Genomic DNA, 17,874 nt, shown 5'->3' on the forward strand with positions numbered 1-17,874 from the left:
GGGTGATTAGGAAACACGGAATCTACAAGGGGAGGAGCAGCCACTTCCCCTCTGCCCCTCTGCAGCCTCCCCAGCCCTGCCCTCCTCTGCCCTGGGCGAGGTCCTGTGCACAAAACGCCAGAGACTGATGGCTTTTGGACCCAAAGGAAAATAAAACCAAAGACAGAGATATATTTTGGCAAGAGAAGGGGGGTGCCCCGTTCACATGCAGCCCTTTCTGGACACAGGCTTCCCGGCTGGGGGTTCAAAAGGAAGCAACTGTACCCCAGCAAGCAGGTCGAATTGAGGGTCACGGAGCAACGCAAGGCCGGGTGCGGTGACGCACACCTGTGGTCCCAGCTGCTCGGGAGGCTGAGGCACAAGAATCGCTTGAACCCAGGAGGCGGAGGTTGCAGTGAGTTGAGATCGCGCCACTGCACTCCAGCCTGGTGACAGAGCGAGACTCCATCTCCTAAAGAAAAAAAAAAAAAAAAAAAAAAAAACGCTGGGTGCAATGGCTCACGCCTGTAAATCCCAGCACTTTGGGAGGCCGAAGTGGGAAGATCACTTGAGGTCAGGAGTTTGAGACCAGCCTGGCCAACACAGTGAAACCCCGTCTCTACTAAAAATACAAAAATTAGCCGGGCGTGGTGGCAGGCGCCGGTAATCCCAGTTACTCGGGAGGCTGAGGCAGGGGAATTGCTTGAACCTGGGAGGCGGAGGTTGCAGTGAGGGGAGATCACCCCACTGCACTCCAGCCTGGGCGACAGACCAAGACTCTGTCTCACAAAAAAACAGCAATGCAAGACCCTCTGCCAATGTCCCCATGCCCCTCCTGGGGTTCGGGGGACAGCAGAGGAGGGGTGGGAGCTCCGGATGGGAAAAGGGGGACGAGGGAGGGAGAGATCTTGGTAAAAGGATCGGGGAGGAGTTGCGGGTCCGCAGTTTGGATTAGGGTCACCCCAAACCCTGTTGCTGATGCCCACTGTCCATCCAGCACCCCCAGCTCTGAGACCCTCAGAACAGGCAGAAGGGCCATCGGAGGGGACCCAGGGCTCCTCGGGGACGTGCGGGAGGGGCGGTCCCTCCGGTTCCTACTGCAGCCTGGAGCCCTGTGTCAGCTGGGGCTGGAGGGATAGCGACCTGGGCCGGGTGCTGAGGCGAGGCTGGAGGCGCCGGATCACCGCGCGGCGGAACAGGATGTACACCCAGGGGTCCAGGATCTGGTTCCAGGTGGCCACTCGCAGGTAGATGAGCAGCTCCTGCTCCGTGGCGCGGGACAGTTGCCCCGCAGGGCTCATGGCAGGTGGGCTCCGCAGCACCGTCTGGGCAATGAAGACCTGCAGAGGGCAAAGCTGTTAGCCAGGACCCAGCCTGCAGCCCCGCCGGCCCGTTCCTGCCCAGCACCTTCTAGCCCCTGAGTTCCAAGGTGCAGTTTCCATGTTGGTCAGGCTGGTCTTGAACTCCCGACCTCAGGTTATCCACCTGCCTTGGCCTCCAAAGAGCTTGGATTACAGGCGTGAGCCAGCACGCCCAGCCTTTTTAATTTAATTTAACTTAATTTAATTTTTAGACAGAGTCTGGCTCTGTCGCTCAGGCTGCAGTGCAGTGGTGTGATGTCAGCTCACTGTAACCGCCGCCTCCCAGGTTCAAGCAATTCTCCTGCCTCAGCCTCCTGAGTAGCTGGGACTCCAGGTGCTTGCCAGCACACCTGGCTAACGTTTATATTTTTAGTAGAGACTGGGTTTCACCACATTGGCCAGGCTGGTCTTGAACTCCTGACCTCAAGTGATCTGCCCACCTCAGCCTTCTAGAGTGCTGGGATTACAGGCATGAGCCACCGCGCCTGACCAGTGTGTTACTGCATTGCTGGGTGACCTCAGGCAAGTTACTTAACCTCTCTGAGCTCCTTTTGATGGGACCATGAATTAGCACAGGCTTAGCCAGGCAGTGGGTCGCAGGTCAATGCAGGTCAATGGGGAGGATCACCTGAGCCCAGGAGTTCAAGACCAGCTTAGGCAAATATAGATCGTATGCCTACAAAAGGTAGAAATAAATGAAAAAGTTACCGGGCATGGTGACACTCCAGCCTGGGTGACAGAGGAAGAGCCTGTCTCAAAATAAATAAATAACATTTTCATTTTTATTATATTTATTTATTTATTTTTAAAGATGGGGTTTCACCATGATGGCCAGGCTGGTCTTGAACTCCTGACCTCAGGTGATCCACCCGCCTCGGCCTCCCAAAGTGCTGGGATTACAGGCATGAGCCACCACGCCCGGCCCTTTTCTTCTTTTTTATTTTGTGATGGAGTTTTATTCTTCTTGCCCAGGCTGGAGTGCAATGGTGCGATCTCGGCTCACTGTAACCTCCACTTCCCGGGTTCAGGCAATTCTCCTGCTTCAGCCTCCCGAGTAGCTGGGATTACAGGCAGGCGCCACCATGCCCAGCTAATTTTTTGTATTTTTAGCAGAGACGGGGTTTCACCATGTTGATCAGGATGGTCTTGATCTCTTGACCTCGTGATCCACCCGCCTCAGCTTCCCAAAGTGCTGGGATTACCGGCGTGAGCCACCACACCTGGCCTATACATATACATTTTTTTTTTTTTTGAGATGGAATCTCCCTCTGTCACCCAGGCTGCAGTGCAGTGGTGTGATCTCAGCTCTCTGCAACCTCCGCCTCCCAGGTTCAAGTAATCCTCCCACCTGAGTCTCCCCAGTAGCTGGGATTACAGGTGCCCACCACCACACCCAGCTAATGTTTTGCATTTTTAATAGAGACGGGGTTTTCACTATTTTGGCCAAGCTGGTCTCGAACTCCTGGCCTCAAGTGATCCACCTGCCTCGGCCTCCCAAAGTGCTGGGATTAGAGAAGTGGGTCGCCGCGTCCGGCCAAAATAACTTATATTACATTAGAATGCATTACTGTATTCAAATCATTTCCTGGGCCAGGCCTGGTGGCTCACACCTGTAATCCCAGCACTTTGGGATTACGGGGGAATCGCTTGAACCTGGGAGGTGAGGTTGCAGTGAGCCAAGATGGCACCACCGCATTTCAGCCCGGGCCACAGTCCAGCAGGGTCTCAAAAAAAAAAAAAAAAAAAAATAGGGCTGGTCACCGTGTCTCACCCCTGTAATCCCAGCACTTTGGGAGGCCAAGGTGGGTGGATCACGAGGTCAGGAGTTTGAGACCAGCCTGGCCAACACGGTGAAACCCCGTCTCTACTAAAAATACAAAAACTAGCCAGGCGTGGTGGCGCGTGCCTGTAATCCCAGCTACTTGGGAGACTGAGGCAGGAGAATCGCTTGAACCCGGGAGGTGGAGGTTGTGGAGGGCTGAGATCGCGCCATCACACTCCGGCCTGGGGAACAAGAGTGAAACTCCGTCTCAAAAACATTAAAATAAATAAATAAAATCATTTCCTGAGCATCTACTGTATGCTGGGTGAAGCTGAGGACAGAACAGTGGCCAACAGAGTCCAGGACACACCGTCATAGGCTCACAGTCCGGTCAGGAGATGGACACCCGGCCCAGGGGTTACAGCATGGGGTGGGCAAAGCTGTGACCGGAAAGCAGCGTCAGAGCCCCGAGAAGATTCCTGACCTGGCCTGTGGAAGTCGCCGAAGGGCAAATCGGAGGGGGCCAGGTTTGTCTGCAGGAAGTGCCTGTGAGAACGTTCTTCATAGGGCAATAGGGAGCCATGGGCGGGTTTAGAGTAAGGGTCAACCGACCGGCCAATTCCAGCCTGACACTTGCTTTGGGTTTTTGCTTTTCTTGTTTTGTTTTTTTCTTTTTCTTTCTTTCTTTTTTCTTTTTTCTGAGATGGAGTCTTGCTCTGTCACCTGGGCTGGAGTGCAGTGGTGCAATCTCGGCCCGCTGCAACCTCTGCCTCCTGGGCTCAAGCAATTCTCCTGCCTCATCCTCCCAAGTAGCTGGGACTACAGGCGCGCACCACCGCACACAAAAAATACAGAATATTTGTATTTTTTTTACCACGTTGGCCAGGCTGGTCTTGAACTCCTGACCTCGGGTGATCTGCCTGCCTCAGCCTCTCAAAGTGCTGGGATTACAAGTGTGAGCCACTGTGCCTGGCCTGTTTGCTTTTTCTAAGAATGTCTTTCCATGTTTAAATGCTTAGAAGAAAAAAAAATAGAGGCAAAAATTGAGTGACATAAAAATGACAAGAAATTCAACTATCAGCATTCAATGATCAGTAAAGTTTTACTGGCTACAGCCACGCCCACTCCTTTACGTGTTTCCTGTGCTGGCTTTCAACTCGTGTGTGTGTGTGTGTGGTGTGTGTGTGTGTGGGGTGTGTGTGTGTGTGTGGTGTGTGTGGGTGTGTGGTGTGTGGTGTGTGTGGTGTGTGTGTGTGTGGTGTGTGTGTGTGTGGTGTGTGTGTGTGGTGTGTGTGGGTGTGTGGTGTGTGTGTGTGTGGTGTGTGTGGGTGTGTGGTGTGTGTGGTGTGTGTGTGTGTGGTGTGTGTGTGGTGTGTGTGTGGTGTGTGTGTGTGGTGTGTGTGTGTGGTGTGTGTGGTGTGTGTGGTGTGTGTGTGTGGTGTGTGTGTGTGTGTGGTGTGTGTGTGTGGTGTGTGTGGGTGTGTGGTGTGTGTGTGTGTGGTGTGTGTGGGTGTGTGGTGTGTGTGGTGTGTGTGTGTGTGGTGTGTGTGTGGTGTGTGTGTGTGGTGTGTGTGTGTGGTGTGTGTGTGGTGTGTGTGTGGTGTGTGTGTGGTGTGTGTGTGGTGTGTGTGTGTGGTGTGTGTGTGGTGTGTGTGGTGTGTGTGTGTGTGGTGTGTGTCTGGTGTGTGGTGTGTGTGGTGTGTGTGTGTGTGGTGTGTGTGGTGTGTGTGTGGTGTGTCTGGTGTGTGGTGTGTGTGTGTGTGGTGTGTGTGTGTGGTGTGTGTGTGGTGTGTGTGGTGTGTGTGTGTGTGTGGTGTGTGTGTGGTGTGTGTGTGGTGTGTGTGTGGTGTGTGTGTGGTGTGTGTGTGTGGTGTGTGTGTGGTGTGTGTGTGTGTGGTGTGTGTGTGGTGTGTGTGTGGTGTGTGTGTGGTGTGTGTGTGTGGTGTGTGTGGTGTGTGTGTGGTGTGTGTGTGGTGTGTGTGTGTGGTGTGTGTGTGGTGTGTGTGGTGTGTGTGTGTGTGGTGTGTGTCTGGTGTGTGGTGTGTGTGGTGTGTGTGTGTGTGGTGTGTGTGGTGTGTGTGTGGTGTGTCTGGTGTGTGGTGTGTGTGTGTGTGGTGTGTGTGTGGTGTGTGTGTGTGGTGTGTGTGTGTGTGTGGTGTGTGTGTGTGGTGTGTGTGTGGTGTGTGTGTGTGTGGTGTGTGTGTGGTGTGTGTGTGGTGTGTGTGTGGTGTGTGTGTGTGGTGTGTGTGGTGTGTGTGGTGTGTGTGTGTGGTGTGTGTGTGTGGTGTGTGTGTGTGGTGTGTGTGTGGTGTGTGTGGTGTGTGTGTGTGTGGTGTGTGTGTGGTGTGTGTCTGGTGTGTGGTGTGTGTGGTGTGTGTGTGTGTGGTGTGTGTGGTGTGTGTGTGGTGTGTCTGGTGTGTGGTGTGTGTGTGTGTGGTGTGTGTGTGTGGTGTGTGGTGTGTGTGTGTGTGGTGTGTGTGTGTGTGGTGTGTGTGTGTGTGTGTGTGTGTGTGGACAGTTTTGCTCTTGCCCAGGCTGGAGTGCAGTGGCACAGTCTCAGCTCATCGCAACCTCTGCCTCCCTGGTTCAAGTGATTCTCCTGCCTCAGCCTCCTGAGTAGCTGGAATGAAGGCGGCCACCACACCCGGCTAATTTTTGTATTTTTAGTAGAGACGGGGTTTCACCATGTTGGCCAGGCTGGTCTCGAACTCCTGACCTTGTGATCCACCTGCCTCAGCCTCCACAGTGTTGAGAATACAGGTGTGAGCCAGCGCGCCCGGCCTTTTTTTTTCTTTTGGGAATACAGTGGTGCGATCACAGCTCACTGCAGCCTCCACCTCTAGGCTCCAGCAATCCTCCTGCCTTGACCCCTCGAGGTGCTGGGATTACAGGCACCTGCCCCCGTGTCCGGCTAATTTTTCTTTTTTTTTTTTTTTGAGACGGAGTTTCGCTCTTGTTACCCAGGCTGGGGTGCAATGGCGCGATCTCGGCTCACCGCAACCTCCGCCTCCTGGGTTCAAGCAATTCTCCTGCCTCAGTCTCCCGAGTAGCTGGGATTACAGGCACGTGCCACCGTGCCCAGCTAATTTTTGTATTTTTAGTAGAGACGGGGTTTCACCATGTTGACCAGGATGGTCTCGATCTCTTGACCTCGTGATCCACCTGCCTCGGTCTCCCAAAGTGGTGGGATTATAGGCTTGAGCCACCGCGCCCGGCCCATCGCCAGGGTTTATATCCACCCTGGGTGACCGGAGGCCCGGTCAGGAGGGTAGCAGGACGCCGCAGAGCTCCGCCACTCACCAGCAGGGGCAGCCAACACACGCTGGCCACCACCATGATCCCCAGGAGCTGGGCCATCATCTCCACCTCGCTGTCCCGGGGGCGCTGCTGGGCCGCCTCCTGCCCGTGGTAGACGTGGCACAGGGTGGCCACGCTGACCGTGTTCAACACGAAAGACAGTCCGACCGAGAGGCCGCCCAGCATGGCGAAGAGCAGCCCGAACGCCACGTCCCCGGGCTCGGTGCCCAGCGTCAGGAAGCACCAGGAGCCCGGGTACTGCACGGTGTAGCGGCCCAGGCCCAGCAGGGGCAGCAGGCCCAGTGCCAGCGCGGCCGCCCACACCAGCCCCACGGTGGCCCAGGCGCGGCGCTGCGAGGTGACCGCCGGGCGGGAGAAGGGCCGGGTGATGCCCAGGTAGCGCTCCGAGGCCATGGTGGCCCCCAGCAGCAGCGGGCACAGGCCGAAGAAGACCATGACGACGCCCATGAAGCGGCAGAGGCGGCAGCTGGGGTCCACGGCGTGCCACTCCAGGAGTGCGGCGTGCTGGGACACCACGATGATGCCCGTCACCAGCAGCCCCAGGAAGTCGGTGAGCACGAGGCCGCAGAGGAAGGTGAGGAAGGAGGAGCGCGGGTGTGAGCCCCCCTGCCGGGCACCCGCCAGCACGCTCAGGGCCAGCAGGTTGGAGGCCAGGCCCACCACGCAGAAGGAGGCGGCGAACCAGGGCGAGGCGATCAGCCGCCGCTCCTCCAGGGTGATGTTCGTGGGCCGGAAACAGGGCCCCAGGGAACTGCCGTTGGGCCACATGGCTCCGGAGCCCTGCGGGATCAGTCACCACCCCATCAGTCCAGGCCGAGGCTGCAGACGGGGCTGGCTGGCACCGGTTCAGGCACACCACACCTGAGAGGCAAGAGAAAGATTTGCTTGTAGTTCTGCATTTCAGCGTAAGTAGCGCTGGTGAACTCCTATACGACCTTCAATGCCCCAACTCAAATATCCCTTCCTTGTTTTTTGTTTCGTTTTGCTTTTGAGACAGAGTCTTGCTCTGTCACCCAGGCTGGAGTGCCATGGTGCCATCAAGGCTGACTGTAGCCTCAACCTCTGGACCCCCATGATCCTTCCATCTCAGCCTCCCAAATAGCTGGGACTATAGGCATGTACCACTCTACCTGGCTGATTTCTTATTTTTATTTTTTGGTAGAAACGGAGGGGGGTGGTGTCTCCCTGTGTTGCCCAGGCTGGTCTTGAATTCCTGAGCTCAAGCGATCCTCCTGCCTCAACCTCCCAAAGTGCTGGGATTACAGGTGGGCTGCATCACCATGCTTAGCTTAATTTTTATTTTTATTTATTGTAAAAACAGGGTCTCACTATGTTGCCCAGGCTGGTCTTGAACTCCTGGCCCCAGATATTGCCTCCCTGAGGAAGCCTTTCCCGACTTAGCTCCGTCTCCACCCAGAGAGTATTCCCACTGTTCCTGCGATGAGGTCCACCATTGTGCTCTTACTACCTCTGGACTTGTCAAGGGTAAAGACCAAGGCCATGTTTTCCAGGGTCCGTGGAGGACACCAGGAAGTATTTGTGGGTCCCAGAGATGGGCTGACGAGCCCTAGATTTGAACTCTAGCCCTGGTGCTCATTATGTCACCTCAGGCAAGTGATTGCTACTCTCTGTGCCTCAGTTTCCCCATTGGTCACCTATCCACGCCCTGGGCAGATCGCAGACCCTAGAACACATTTCAGCCATTGTGAAACAGATATTCTGACACTGGCTGGGTGTGGTGGCTGAGGCCTGTATCCCCAGCACTTTGGGAGGCTAAGGCAGGAGGATCGCCTGAGCCCAGGAGTTCAAGACCTGCCTGGGCAATGTAGCAAGACCCCGTCTCTACAAATAATACAGAAATTAGCCTGGCTTCGTGTGTGTCCATAGTCCTAGCTATTCGGGAGGCTGAGGTGGGAGGATCGCTTGAGCCCGGGAGGTCGAGGCTGTAGTGAGCCGTGATCGTGCCACTGCACTCCAGCCTGGGAGACAGAGCAAGACCCGGTCCAGTGTCAGCAGGGAGGGTGGGTAGGCAGCAGCTGGCCAAGAGTCTCTGGTTCTCACTCGGACTTGGAGGTCAACTTTGAGTCACAATGTGTTGTGACCGTGGCCCAAGCTCGCTGGCATTTTAGGGGGAACCAGGATCTTTTGTCCCCACACGTCAGAACTGTGTGGATTCCTTTTTTTCCATTTTTTTTTTGTAGAGAAGAGTCTCATTCCGTTGCCCGGCGCCAGGCTGGAGTGCAATGGCGCGATCTCGGCTCACCGCAACCTCCGCCTCCTGGGTTCAAGCCAGTCTCCTGCCTCAGCCTCCCGAGTAGCTGGGAATACAGGCACGCGCCACCATGCCCAGCTAATTTTTGTATTCTTAGTACAGACGGGGTTTCACCATGTTGGCCAGGCTGGTCTCGATCTCTTGACCTTGTGATCCACCCTCCTCAGCCTCCCAAAATGCTGGGATTACAGGCGTGAGCCTCCACACCGGGCTCTTTTTTTTTTTTTTTTTTTTGAGAAGGAGCTTCGCTTTTGTTGCCCAGGCTGGAGTGCAGTGGATCCCTCTCAGCTCACTGCAACCTCCACCTCCTGGGTTCAGGCAATTCTCCTACCTCAGCCTCCTGAGTAGCTGGGATTACAGGCACGTGTCACCGTGCCCAGCTAATTTATTATTATTATTATTATTATTTTTAATGGTGGGGTTTCACCATGACGGCCAGGCTGGTCTTGAACTCCCAACCTCAGGTGATCCACCCGCCTCGGCCTCCCAAAGTGCTGGGATTACAGGCGTGGGCTATTGCACGCAGCCTTTTTTCCCCTCCATTTTCGTGGTGTCGCTTTTATAATAAGAAATAGACCCTGAAATCCAGTTCTATTTTGGGAACAAAAAACACAGCTTCTTTGGAGTGAGGTTCCCCAGGGACAGGCTGTAGACAGTGGTGGGGGGAGACCCGTTCCCCGGTGTGGGGCTAATGCCCAGCCACCCTACATAACAAAATCGGACCCCATCCTGGTGCGGTGGCTCACGCTCTCATACCGGCACTTTGGGAGGCCAAAGCGGGCAGATCACTTGAGGTGAGGGGTTTGAGATCAGCCTGGCCAACGTAGTGAGATCCTATCTCTAAAAAAAAAAAAGTACCTGGCTCCAGTGGTATTTGCCTGTAATCCCAGGTACTCGGGAGGCTGAGGCAGGAGGATCCCTTGAGCCCTGATGTCAAGGCCGTAGTGAGCTATGATTGTGCCACTGCACTCCTGTCTCAAAAAAAAAGACCCAAAAACCAAAAACTGGGGCCAGATTTGATGAGTGAAGTGAAAATAAAATAAGGTGTTTCCGAATCCAGCTCCAGCCACGTGCGGTGGCTCACACCTGTGATCCTAGCGCTTTGGGAGGTCAGGGTGGGAGGATCACCTGAGGTCAGGTGTTCGAAACCAGTCTGGCCAACATGCTGAAACCTCATCTTGACTAAAAACACAAAACGTAGCCGGGCGTGGTGGTGGGTGCCTGTAATCCCAGCTATTCGGGAGGCTGAGGCGGGAGAATCACTTGAACCCGGGAGGCGGAGGTTGCAGTGAGCCGAGATGGTGCCACTGCACTCCAGCCTGGTGACAGAGCGGGACTCCATCTCAAGAAAAAGAAAAAGGGCCGGGCGCCGTGGCTCACGCCTGTATAATCCAAGCACTTTGGAGGCCAAGGCGGGTGCATCACCTGAGGTCAGGAGTTCGAGACCAGCCTGACCAACATGGCAAATCCCCGTCTCTGGCAAAAAATAAATATACACAAAAATTAGCCGGGTGTGGTGGCGCGTGCCTGTGATCCCAGCTACTCTGGACGCCAAGCTGGAGGCTGAGGCAGGAGAATCTCCCGAACCTGGGAGGTGGAGGTTACAGTGAGCTGAGATGGCGCCACTGCACTCCAGCCTGGGCAACAAGTGCAAAATTCCATCTCAGAAAAAAGTAAATAAATATATAAAACAAAACGAGAACGTCCTGTTAGGATCCTCATTTTGCAGATGGTGAAACTGAGGCACGGGGAAGTTAAGTTGCTTATCTAACTAAGGTCATGCGTGACACCTGGCTGGAGCGGATCTGAGATTTTACTTATTTTTTATTTATTTTTCTCTTTTTTGAGACGGAGTTTCGCTCTCGTTACCCAGGCTGGAGTGCAATGGCGCGATCTCGGCTCACCGCAACCTCCGCCTCCTGGGTTCAGGCAATTCTCCTGCCTCAGCCTCCTGGGCCGGGCGCGGTATCGCACGCCTGTAATCCCAGCATTTTGGGAGGCTGAGGTGGGTGGATCACCTGAGGTCGGGGGTTTGAGACCAGCCTGACCAACATGGAGAAATCCCATTTCTACTAAAAATACAAAATTAGCTGGACGTGGTGGTGCGCGCCTGTAATCGCAGCTACTCGGGAGGCTGAGGCAGGAGAATCGTTTGAACCCAGAGGCTGAGGCAGGAGAATTGGCTGAACCTGGGAGGCGGAGGCCGAGGCAGGAGAATCGTTTGAACCTGGAGGCTGAGGCAGGAGAATTGGCTGAACCTGGGAGGCGGAGGCCGAGGCAGGAGAATCGTTTGAACCCAGAGGCTGAGGCAGGAGAATTGGCTGAACCTGGGAGGCGGAGGCCGAGGCAGGAGAATCGTTTGAACCCGGAGGCTGAGGCAGGCTGAACCTGGGAGGCGGAGGCTGTGGTGAGCTGTGATTTCGCCACCGCACTCCAGATTGGGTGAGGAGAGCGAAACTCAAAAGCAACAAAAAACAGAGTGCTGGTGACGGGGATGCAGTGGCCCCCGTGAAGTGCTCAGCACACCACAGTCACGCTCAGTGCACGCTGGCCTGGAGGCCCCTGCCTTGCGGGCCGCACGGTTCACACGTCTGGAGCGGCCAGATGGGGGTCTGCGGCCCAGATGCCGGGCTTGGCTATGCTTGATCCAGGCTCATGAATTATCCAGCTCCTGACAGCGGCATTGAGCTCCCTTCCAGGGGGGACAGCTAAGGCCACTGCCGCCTTGGTGGGAGGCGGGGCTTCCAGAGGGGAAACTGAGGCCTGGAGTGCCGATGAGGTGGTGGTGGGGGTGGCGCTCCTCGAGGCCTCTGGCGATCGTCGCCCTCCACCCCACGCTGCTTTGCCGCCTGGGATTTGGATCCCTGCGCTTGGATTTCCCCTGGACAGGGCGCTCCTCCCTTGAGAGCTGGTACGTGTTTCTGAACATTCCTGGGACGTTGGCTGTCCCTGCGGCCACCGCCCCGGCCACAGCCTCTGCCTGGAGTAGCCTCCAGTCCCTGCTGGGTCTCATGGTCTCCTTGACCACACTGTACTCTACTCACGGGGGTCACACACCGGGGATGTCCTCACACCTCCCTCACAGCTCCCAAGAGTAAAGGCTCTTGGCCCCGGGGAGTCTGGAAACTGGCACTGAGTCCTTCTGGCCATAGATGGCAGTTTCCAGTCCCCCCGCCTCCACTCCCCACGCCGGGTTCAGGTGAGAGCAACCGTCTCAGGTTCTCCAGGCAAGGAGGCCAATAGGGGACCTGGCAGGGCCTCCCTTCCCTCCCACATTGGCCAGGAGGGGTGGCAGGGCCCCCACACAGCAGGGGACCACAGCAGCACTATGCGGCTTTTGCAGAAACGACTGCCCCTGTGCCTGGGGGGAGGTGTGGACCCAAGATCCGTCTTCCACGCTGAGTAAGTGCAGAATTTTGCAGCCTGAGAACCGAGTTGCCCTTAGCAAACCTCGAGGTTTCTGGAATTCTAACGAGCTTCCAGTCCTGGAATCCAGGAGGCCTGGATTCTAGAATCCCAAGAGGCTGATTCTGATGGGAGTCTGGCTGGGTCCTGGGTTCCAGGAGGCTCTGCCCTAGCTCCTGGCTGCTTTCTGGAGGGCGGACAGTGAGTTCTCCGTCCCCGGATGCCACCCGAGGCCTGGGTGCTGGGCTGGGCATGGGCACCCGGCTTGGCTCACCCATGCGTGGCTGCCAGTGGAATGGAGCCTCCTCCATCCTCGAAGGCCCGCCCTCCTCCTCCTCCCTGCTCATCATCCATCCATTTCTCAGCAAGTCCCCTCCCCTCATCCCCCACCCTGCCTGCCTGTCCCCCGGCCTGGCCCGCCCCAACCCCCGCTACACAGGCTTGGAGGCTCTAGTCCCCGATCTGCCACTGCCAGGCTGGGGCTCCACCTTGCTGGGCCTCAGTTTCCCTGCTCTGTGCAATGGGGGTGAGATTCTGATCCCCAGGCCTCCCTGGCTCTCACCTCCGCAGGTCGCCTGCGCTGACCTCCTAGCTCAGCTCCCTGCAGGGTGACCAGGCAGCCAGGCGGGAGCCCTGAGGCTCCCTGACACCAGGTCGGCCTCAGACCTTGGATCCACAGGGTTCTTCTGGGCCTGAAGCGTCAGGGACCAGGCCAGACCCTCCCATGCCTGCTGTGGATGTGAAGGCCTGTGTGCGTGGACCCCGCACCGGCGCCGAGGCAGACACACTCCACACCCTTGGGGGCCCACCGCCCTTCACCACAGAGCTCCGTTTCCGGGAACATTTCCTGTTTGTGACACCAACAGGGTCCCCAGCCCAGAGGGTGCAGGGCGGGGGCTTCCCAGCCAGCCAGGCAACCCTGTGAGCCTCGGTTTCCCCATCTCTCCAGTGGGCACGCCCCCAGGGAGCACACAGGGGGCCTGCAGGGGGCCAGGGGGCGGGACACAGGCCGGGCAGCTGGTGGATGGTGGACCACGGGTTACAGTGATTCCAAAGACATGAACCTCAGGCTGCTGCACCAAAGACACACAGACAGACACACAGACACAGACACACACACACAGACACACACAGACACAGCCAGACACACACACATAGACACAGACACACAGACACACACAGACACAGACACAGCCAGACACACACACACACAGACACAGACACAGACACACACACACAGACACAGCCAGACAGACACACACACAGACACAGACACACAGACACACACAGACACAGACACACACACAGACACACACAGACACACACACAGACACACACACAGACACACACACACACAGACATAGAGACACACACAGACACAGCGACACACAGACACAGACACATAGACACAGACACAGCCAGACAGACACACAGACACACACACACACAGACACAGACACACACACAGACACACACAGACACAGCCAGACAGACACACACACACAGACACAGACACACACACAGACACACACAGACACAGCCAGACAGACACACACACACAGACACAGACACACACACAGACACACACACAGACACACACACACAGACACACACACACACAGACATAGAGACACACACAGACACAGCGACACACAGACACAGACACACAGACACAGACACAGCCAGACAGACACACAGACACACACACACAGACACAGACACACACACAGACGACACACACACAGACACACACAGACACAGCCAGACAGACACACACACACAGACACAGACACACACACAGACACACACAGACACAGCCAGACAGACACACACACATAGACACAGACACACAGACACACACAGACACAGACACAGCCAGACACACACACACACAGACACAGACACAGACACACACACACAGACACAGCCAGACAGACACACACACAGACACAGACACACAGACACACACAGACACAGACACAGCCAGACACACACACACACAGACATAGAGACACACACAGACACAGCGACACACAGACACACACACAGAGACACACAGCCACACAGCCACACAGACACACACACGGCCAGACACACGCACTCACACAGACACACAGAGACACACACAGACACACAGACACACAAAGACACAGAGCCACACACACAGACACACACACTCACACACACAGACACACAGCCAGACACACACACACAGAGAAACACACACACAGGCAGAAATGTGACAAACATACAGAAACACAGCAGACAGATGCACAGACATGCACAGAAAGACACACAGGAACACGGCAGCTACACAGACCCACACACACAGACACAGACACATAGCCAGACACATATACACACAGACACACACAGGCAGAAACGTGACACACAGAAACACGGCAGACAGATGCACAGACATGCACAGAAAGACACACAGGAACACGGCAGCTACACAGACACACGCAGACACACAGAGACACAGGCAGAAATGTGACACAAAAACAGACGCAGGCAGAAACAATAGATGCACAGACATACACAGACACACAGAAAGACACACGGATGAACACGCGATGGTAAACAGTCACAGACTCTCAGGCACAAACAGACCAACACACGGTCACACACACACAACCACCAGACACACACACAGACACAGCGACACACAGACACACACACAGACACACACACAGACACACACACAGACACACATAGACACACACACAGACACACACACACACAGACGCACACAGACACACACACAGACACACAGACACACACAGACACACACACACAGACACACACTCACACACACAGACACACACTCACACACACAGACACACACACAGACACACACTCACACACACAGACACACACACACAGACACACACACACACACACACACAGACACACGGCCAGAGCTACGCCTGGTTCCCTCCCCAAAGCAAGATGCAGCTGCACAGACGCACTCACTCCCTGCCACACCCAGGGCCTGGGCCTCCTCCCCGGCTGCAGGCCCCCCACCTGTTCACAGCCAAGTGGCCCCACAGAGACCAGAGAGCGCCCCCTCACAGAATCGGCCTGGGCGTCCCCCAGACCCAGCCACCTGGGCGCCCAGTGCAGGCCTGGGGCACCATGCCACCCGCTGGGCCACACAGGGGACACCTGGCACCTGGCCCCTGTCACGGCGGGCTTTGGGACACGCCCACATCAGGGCAGGGCCAGCGCCGGATGCGCCCAGCAGCCTGGCTCACACCAGAGCACTGTGTCCCGTCGTGAGCCGCGGGGCCACCTCACCTGCGGAGGCTCCTCTGCTCTGCGGGGCCCCCACCTGGCTGGATCCTGCGCGCAGAGGTCCCAGCGCCTTCCAGAGCTGAGCTGGCGGATCTGCGGAGGGACGGGAAGGCCAGGCTCCGGTGGGCCTTCCGGGGAAACTGAGTCACGGCCAGAGGCAGGCCCGGCAGAGGACCCTGGCGCTGGCGCGTCGCCACGGGACACAGATGGAGGGCGTGGTGGCACAGGACACCCCGGGGGCGCGGCCTGCAGGGGTCTGCGGAGGCTAAGCCGAGCCGGGGCGCGTGGGGGCTGCTGGCAGCCCGCAGCTCTGTCTCTCCGTCCTGTCTCTCTGCGTCCTGTCTCTGTCTCTCGCCGTCTCTCATCAGCCCCGCCCACCCCACGCTGGCCACACCCCTCGGGCCCGGGCCTGGCTGACTTGGGGTCAGTGGGTGCCCCCAGCAGGCCGGGACACTCCTCAGCCTCCTGGGAAAGGCAGCACCCGTTGGGACCCCTCCAGGCCGCAGGTGGCCGGGATGTGGTGGCCCAAGTGGGGGTGACAGGGGCTCCTCCTTGGGAGCCTCTGCCCCTCCAGCCGCCCGGCCGCCCTGCCAGGCCCACATTATTCAACATCTGGGCAGCACCCAAGGCCTGGAGGGGGCGGGGCAGGTCCAGACGGATGGGCTCCCCGGGGCGTCCAGACCCCACGACTGCAAGCCAGTTCACGGGGTGCGCTGGAGGCCGGCACGCTGTAGGTGGTTAATACGTGCAGGGCATATTTGAGGCCCCTTCCAGGGGTGCGGTGGGAGGACAGAGGGATGGGGGTGCACCAGACTCCACAGGCCAAATGAGAAAGGGGGTCTCAGAGCAGGTAAGCCAGGGGGGCTGCGGTGATGGCATTTCGTGGGAGGGTCTCTGGAGGAGGAGCCTCGGAGGTGGCTTTGGAGCCAGAGGAGGAGGGATCTGGAGCCGGAGGCTGCAGTGGGGGATGGGCACTCTTTCCTGCCTGTCCCCCTGCCCGGGCTGGGAAGGAGGGATGGAGCCCCATAGGAATGGCTGAGAAGCGCCGGATGCAGGGCCTGGGACCGTCTTTGTGGAGGGAGGATCTTGGGCCTCAAGACAGGAACCTGAGTTAGGGCCTGGAATGGGACCGGACAGCCTGGCCTGGCCCTGACTCCACCCCACCCCATCCCCTGGGCCAGGCTGTGAGTGAAGGGGATGGATTCCCAGCCCCGCCCGGCCCTGCCGTGAGCAGAGTCCGGAAGCCCCTTCCCCGGCGACCCCACCCACCATCCTTCCTCCTCCTGGCCTTTGGCCACACCCAGCCTCCCTCCCTAGGGTCTGTCCCATTGACTCACCAGCCGGTTCACACCACTACTCTCTTCCCTGGCCGGGAGGTCATTCAACTCCTATACATCTGGCAAAACCCTGGCTCCAAGGCCACTCCTCCGTGAAGCCAACCTGATCTCCAAGTCTAACTCTCCTCAGCCCCTCTCTGTGTCCCAGCTCCAAGTGAGACTGAAACCAGGACAGCCCTTTGGGATGCCCTAGGCTGGAGGAAGAACTGGATACAGCCTGTTCCAGCCCCCTGGGGTCAGGGCTGGACCAAAGGAAGTGACAGGGCCTAGGAGAGCCCGGAGGTGAGCTAGAAAGGCATCTAGTGAGGAGAGGGCATACGAAGTGGGGTTTTGTGGGATGAATAGGAGCTTCCCAGGTCTGGGATATGTGGCAGTGACAGGAATTGCATGTATAAAGCTTTGCAGGCTAAAAAGTATGAGGTCCTTGCTATACTAACTGCCAGGAGGGCAGATGTGGGCGTGGGGAGGAGGATGTGGGGCTGGGGCTCCCGAAGAGGGGGCAGTGGGAGGTGGAGGAAGGCTGTTCTGTCCCCACTTCCTCGGTCCCAGGTCCGGAGATAACAAGGGCAATGTCTCCTCGGGGAAACAGCCTGGTCGGGGTTCAGAGGACACTGAGCTTAAGTCTCACCACGTCTCTGCAAATCCGGGTAAAGATGCTCATTTTAGAGACGGGGAAACTGAGGCCCAAAGGGGGAATGATGCCTCACTGTGGTGCTGGGCTTCCCTGCCGTCTGAGGCTGGTGGCCGGAGGTCTCCCGGTCTTGGCCCGCCTCCGCCAGCACCTCAGGTTCAGTGGGAGCACAGGAGGCTCTGGTGGGAGGACTTGGGGGCAGATAGTGGGAATGGAGGCCAGGCTCAGGATGTGCCCCCCATGGTTGTGGTTTCCGGCAGGGCAGGGGCCGGGCAGGGAGTGTCTATTCTTAGCTCTGGACACAGCCCAAGTCAGGAAGCTGGGGCGGGGGCGGGGGAAGCTTCCACGACACCGGGTGGACCTGGGGCCGGGATGGGGAGTCCCGGGGTAGCTGGGGGGCGGTGTGTGCAGAGCATACCTCTGGCCTCCCGTCTCCCTGCCGGGTGACCCTGACACCCAGCTCGGAGGCCCTCCCCAGCTCACGTGCCCTCCGTGCCTCCCTGGTGCCCTGC

General features: G+C 57.4%; 1 protein-coding gene across 3 annotated transcripts; it reads right to left on the bottom strand.

Moving 5' to 3' along the window:
• Positions 1 to 146: 146 nt before the first annotated feature.
• On the bottom strand, positions 147 to 15,760 carry TBXA2R (thromboxane A2 receptor). Of its 3 annotated transcripts, none has more exons than XM_054250730.2 (4): positions 15,398 to 15,760; positions 6,403 to 7,281; positions 1,123 to 1,319; positions 147 to 451 (listed from the first exon to the last, which is right to left on the bottom strand). In XM_054250730.2, the coding sequence occupies exons 2-4, from the start codon at positions 7,186 to 7,188 to the stop codon at positions 202 to 204; spliced, it is 1,233 nt and encodes a 410-aa protein (XP_054106705.1). In that variant the 5' UTR covers positions 7,189 to 7,281; positions 15,398 to 15,760; the 3' UTR covers positions 147 to 201. The 3 variants fall into 3 exon arrangements, with proteins under 3 accessions (XP_054106705.1, XP_078217660.1, XP_035140115.1); XM_078361534.1 differs by lacking the exon at positions 15,398 to 15,760 and adding an exon at positions 12,660 to 12,890; XM_035284224.3 differs by lacking the exon at positions 147 to 451 and having other exon boundaries at positions 525 to 1,319.
• Between the last annotated feature and the right edge of the window lie 2,114 nt (positions 15,761 to 17,874).

The sequence above is a fragment of the Callithrix jacchus genome, chromosome 22 (genome assembly GCF_049354715.1).
Source record: "Callithrix jacchus isolate 240 chromosome 22, calJac240_pri, whole genome shotgun sequence".
In the NCBI taxonomy this organism is placed as follows: domain Eukaryota; kingdom Metazoa; phylum Chordata; class Mammalia; order Primates; family Cebidae; genus Callithrix; species Callithrix jacchus.

Coding starts and splice junctions, on each gene's coding strand:
- TBXA2R (XM_054250730.2), bottom strand. CDS start 7,188: ATGTGGCCCAACGGCAGTTCCCTGGGGCCCTGTTTCCGGCCCACGAAC. Junction 1,320..6,402: donor TGTGTTGGCTGCCCCTGCTG/GTGAGTGGCGGA, acceptor TGCCCTCTGCAG/GTCTTCATTGCCCAGACGGT. Junction 452..1,122: donor CGCCTCAGCACCCGGCCCAG/GTCGCTATCCCT, acceptor TTTTTTCTTTAG/GAGATGGAGTCTCGCTCTGT.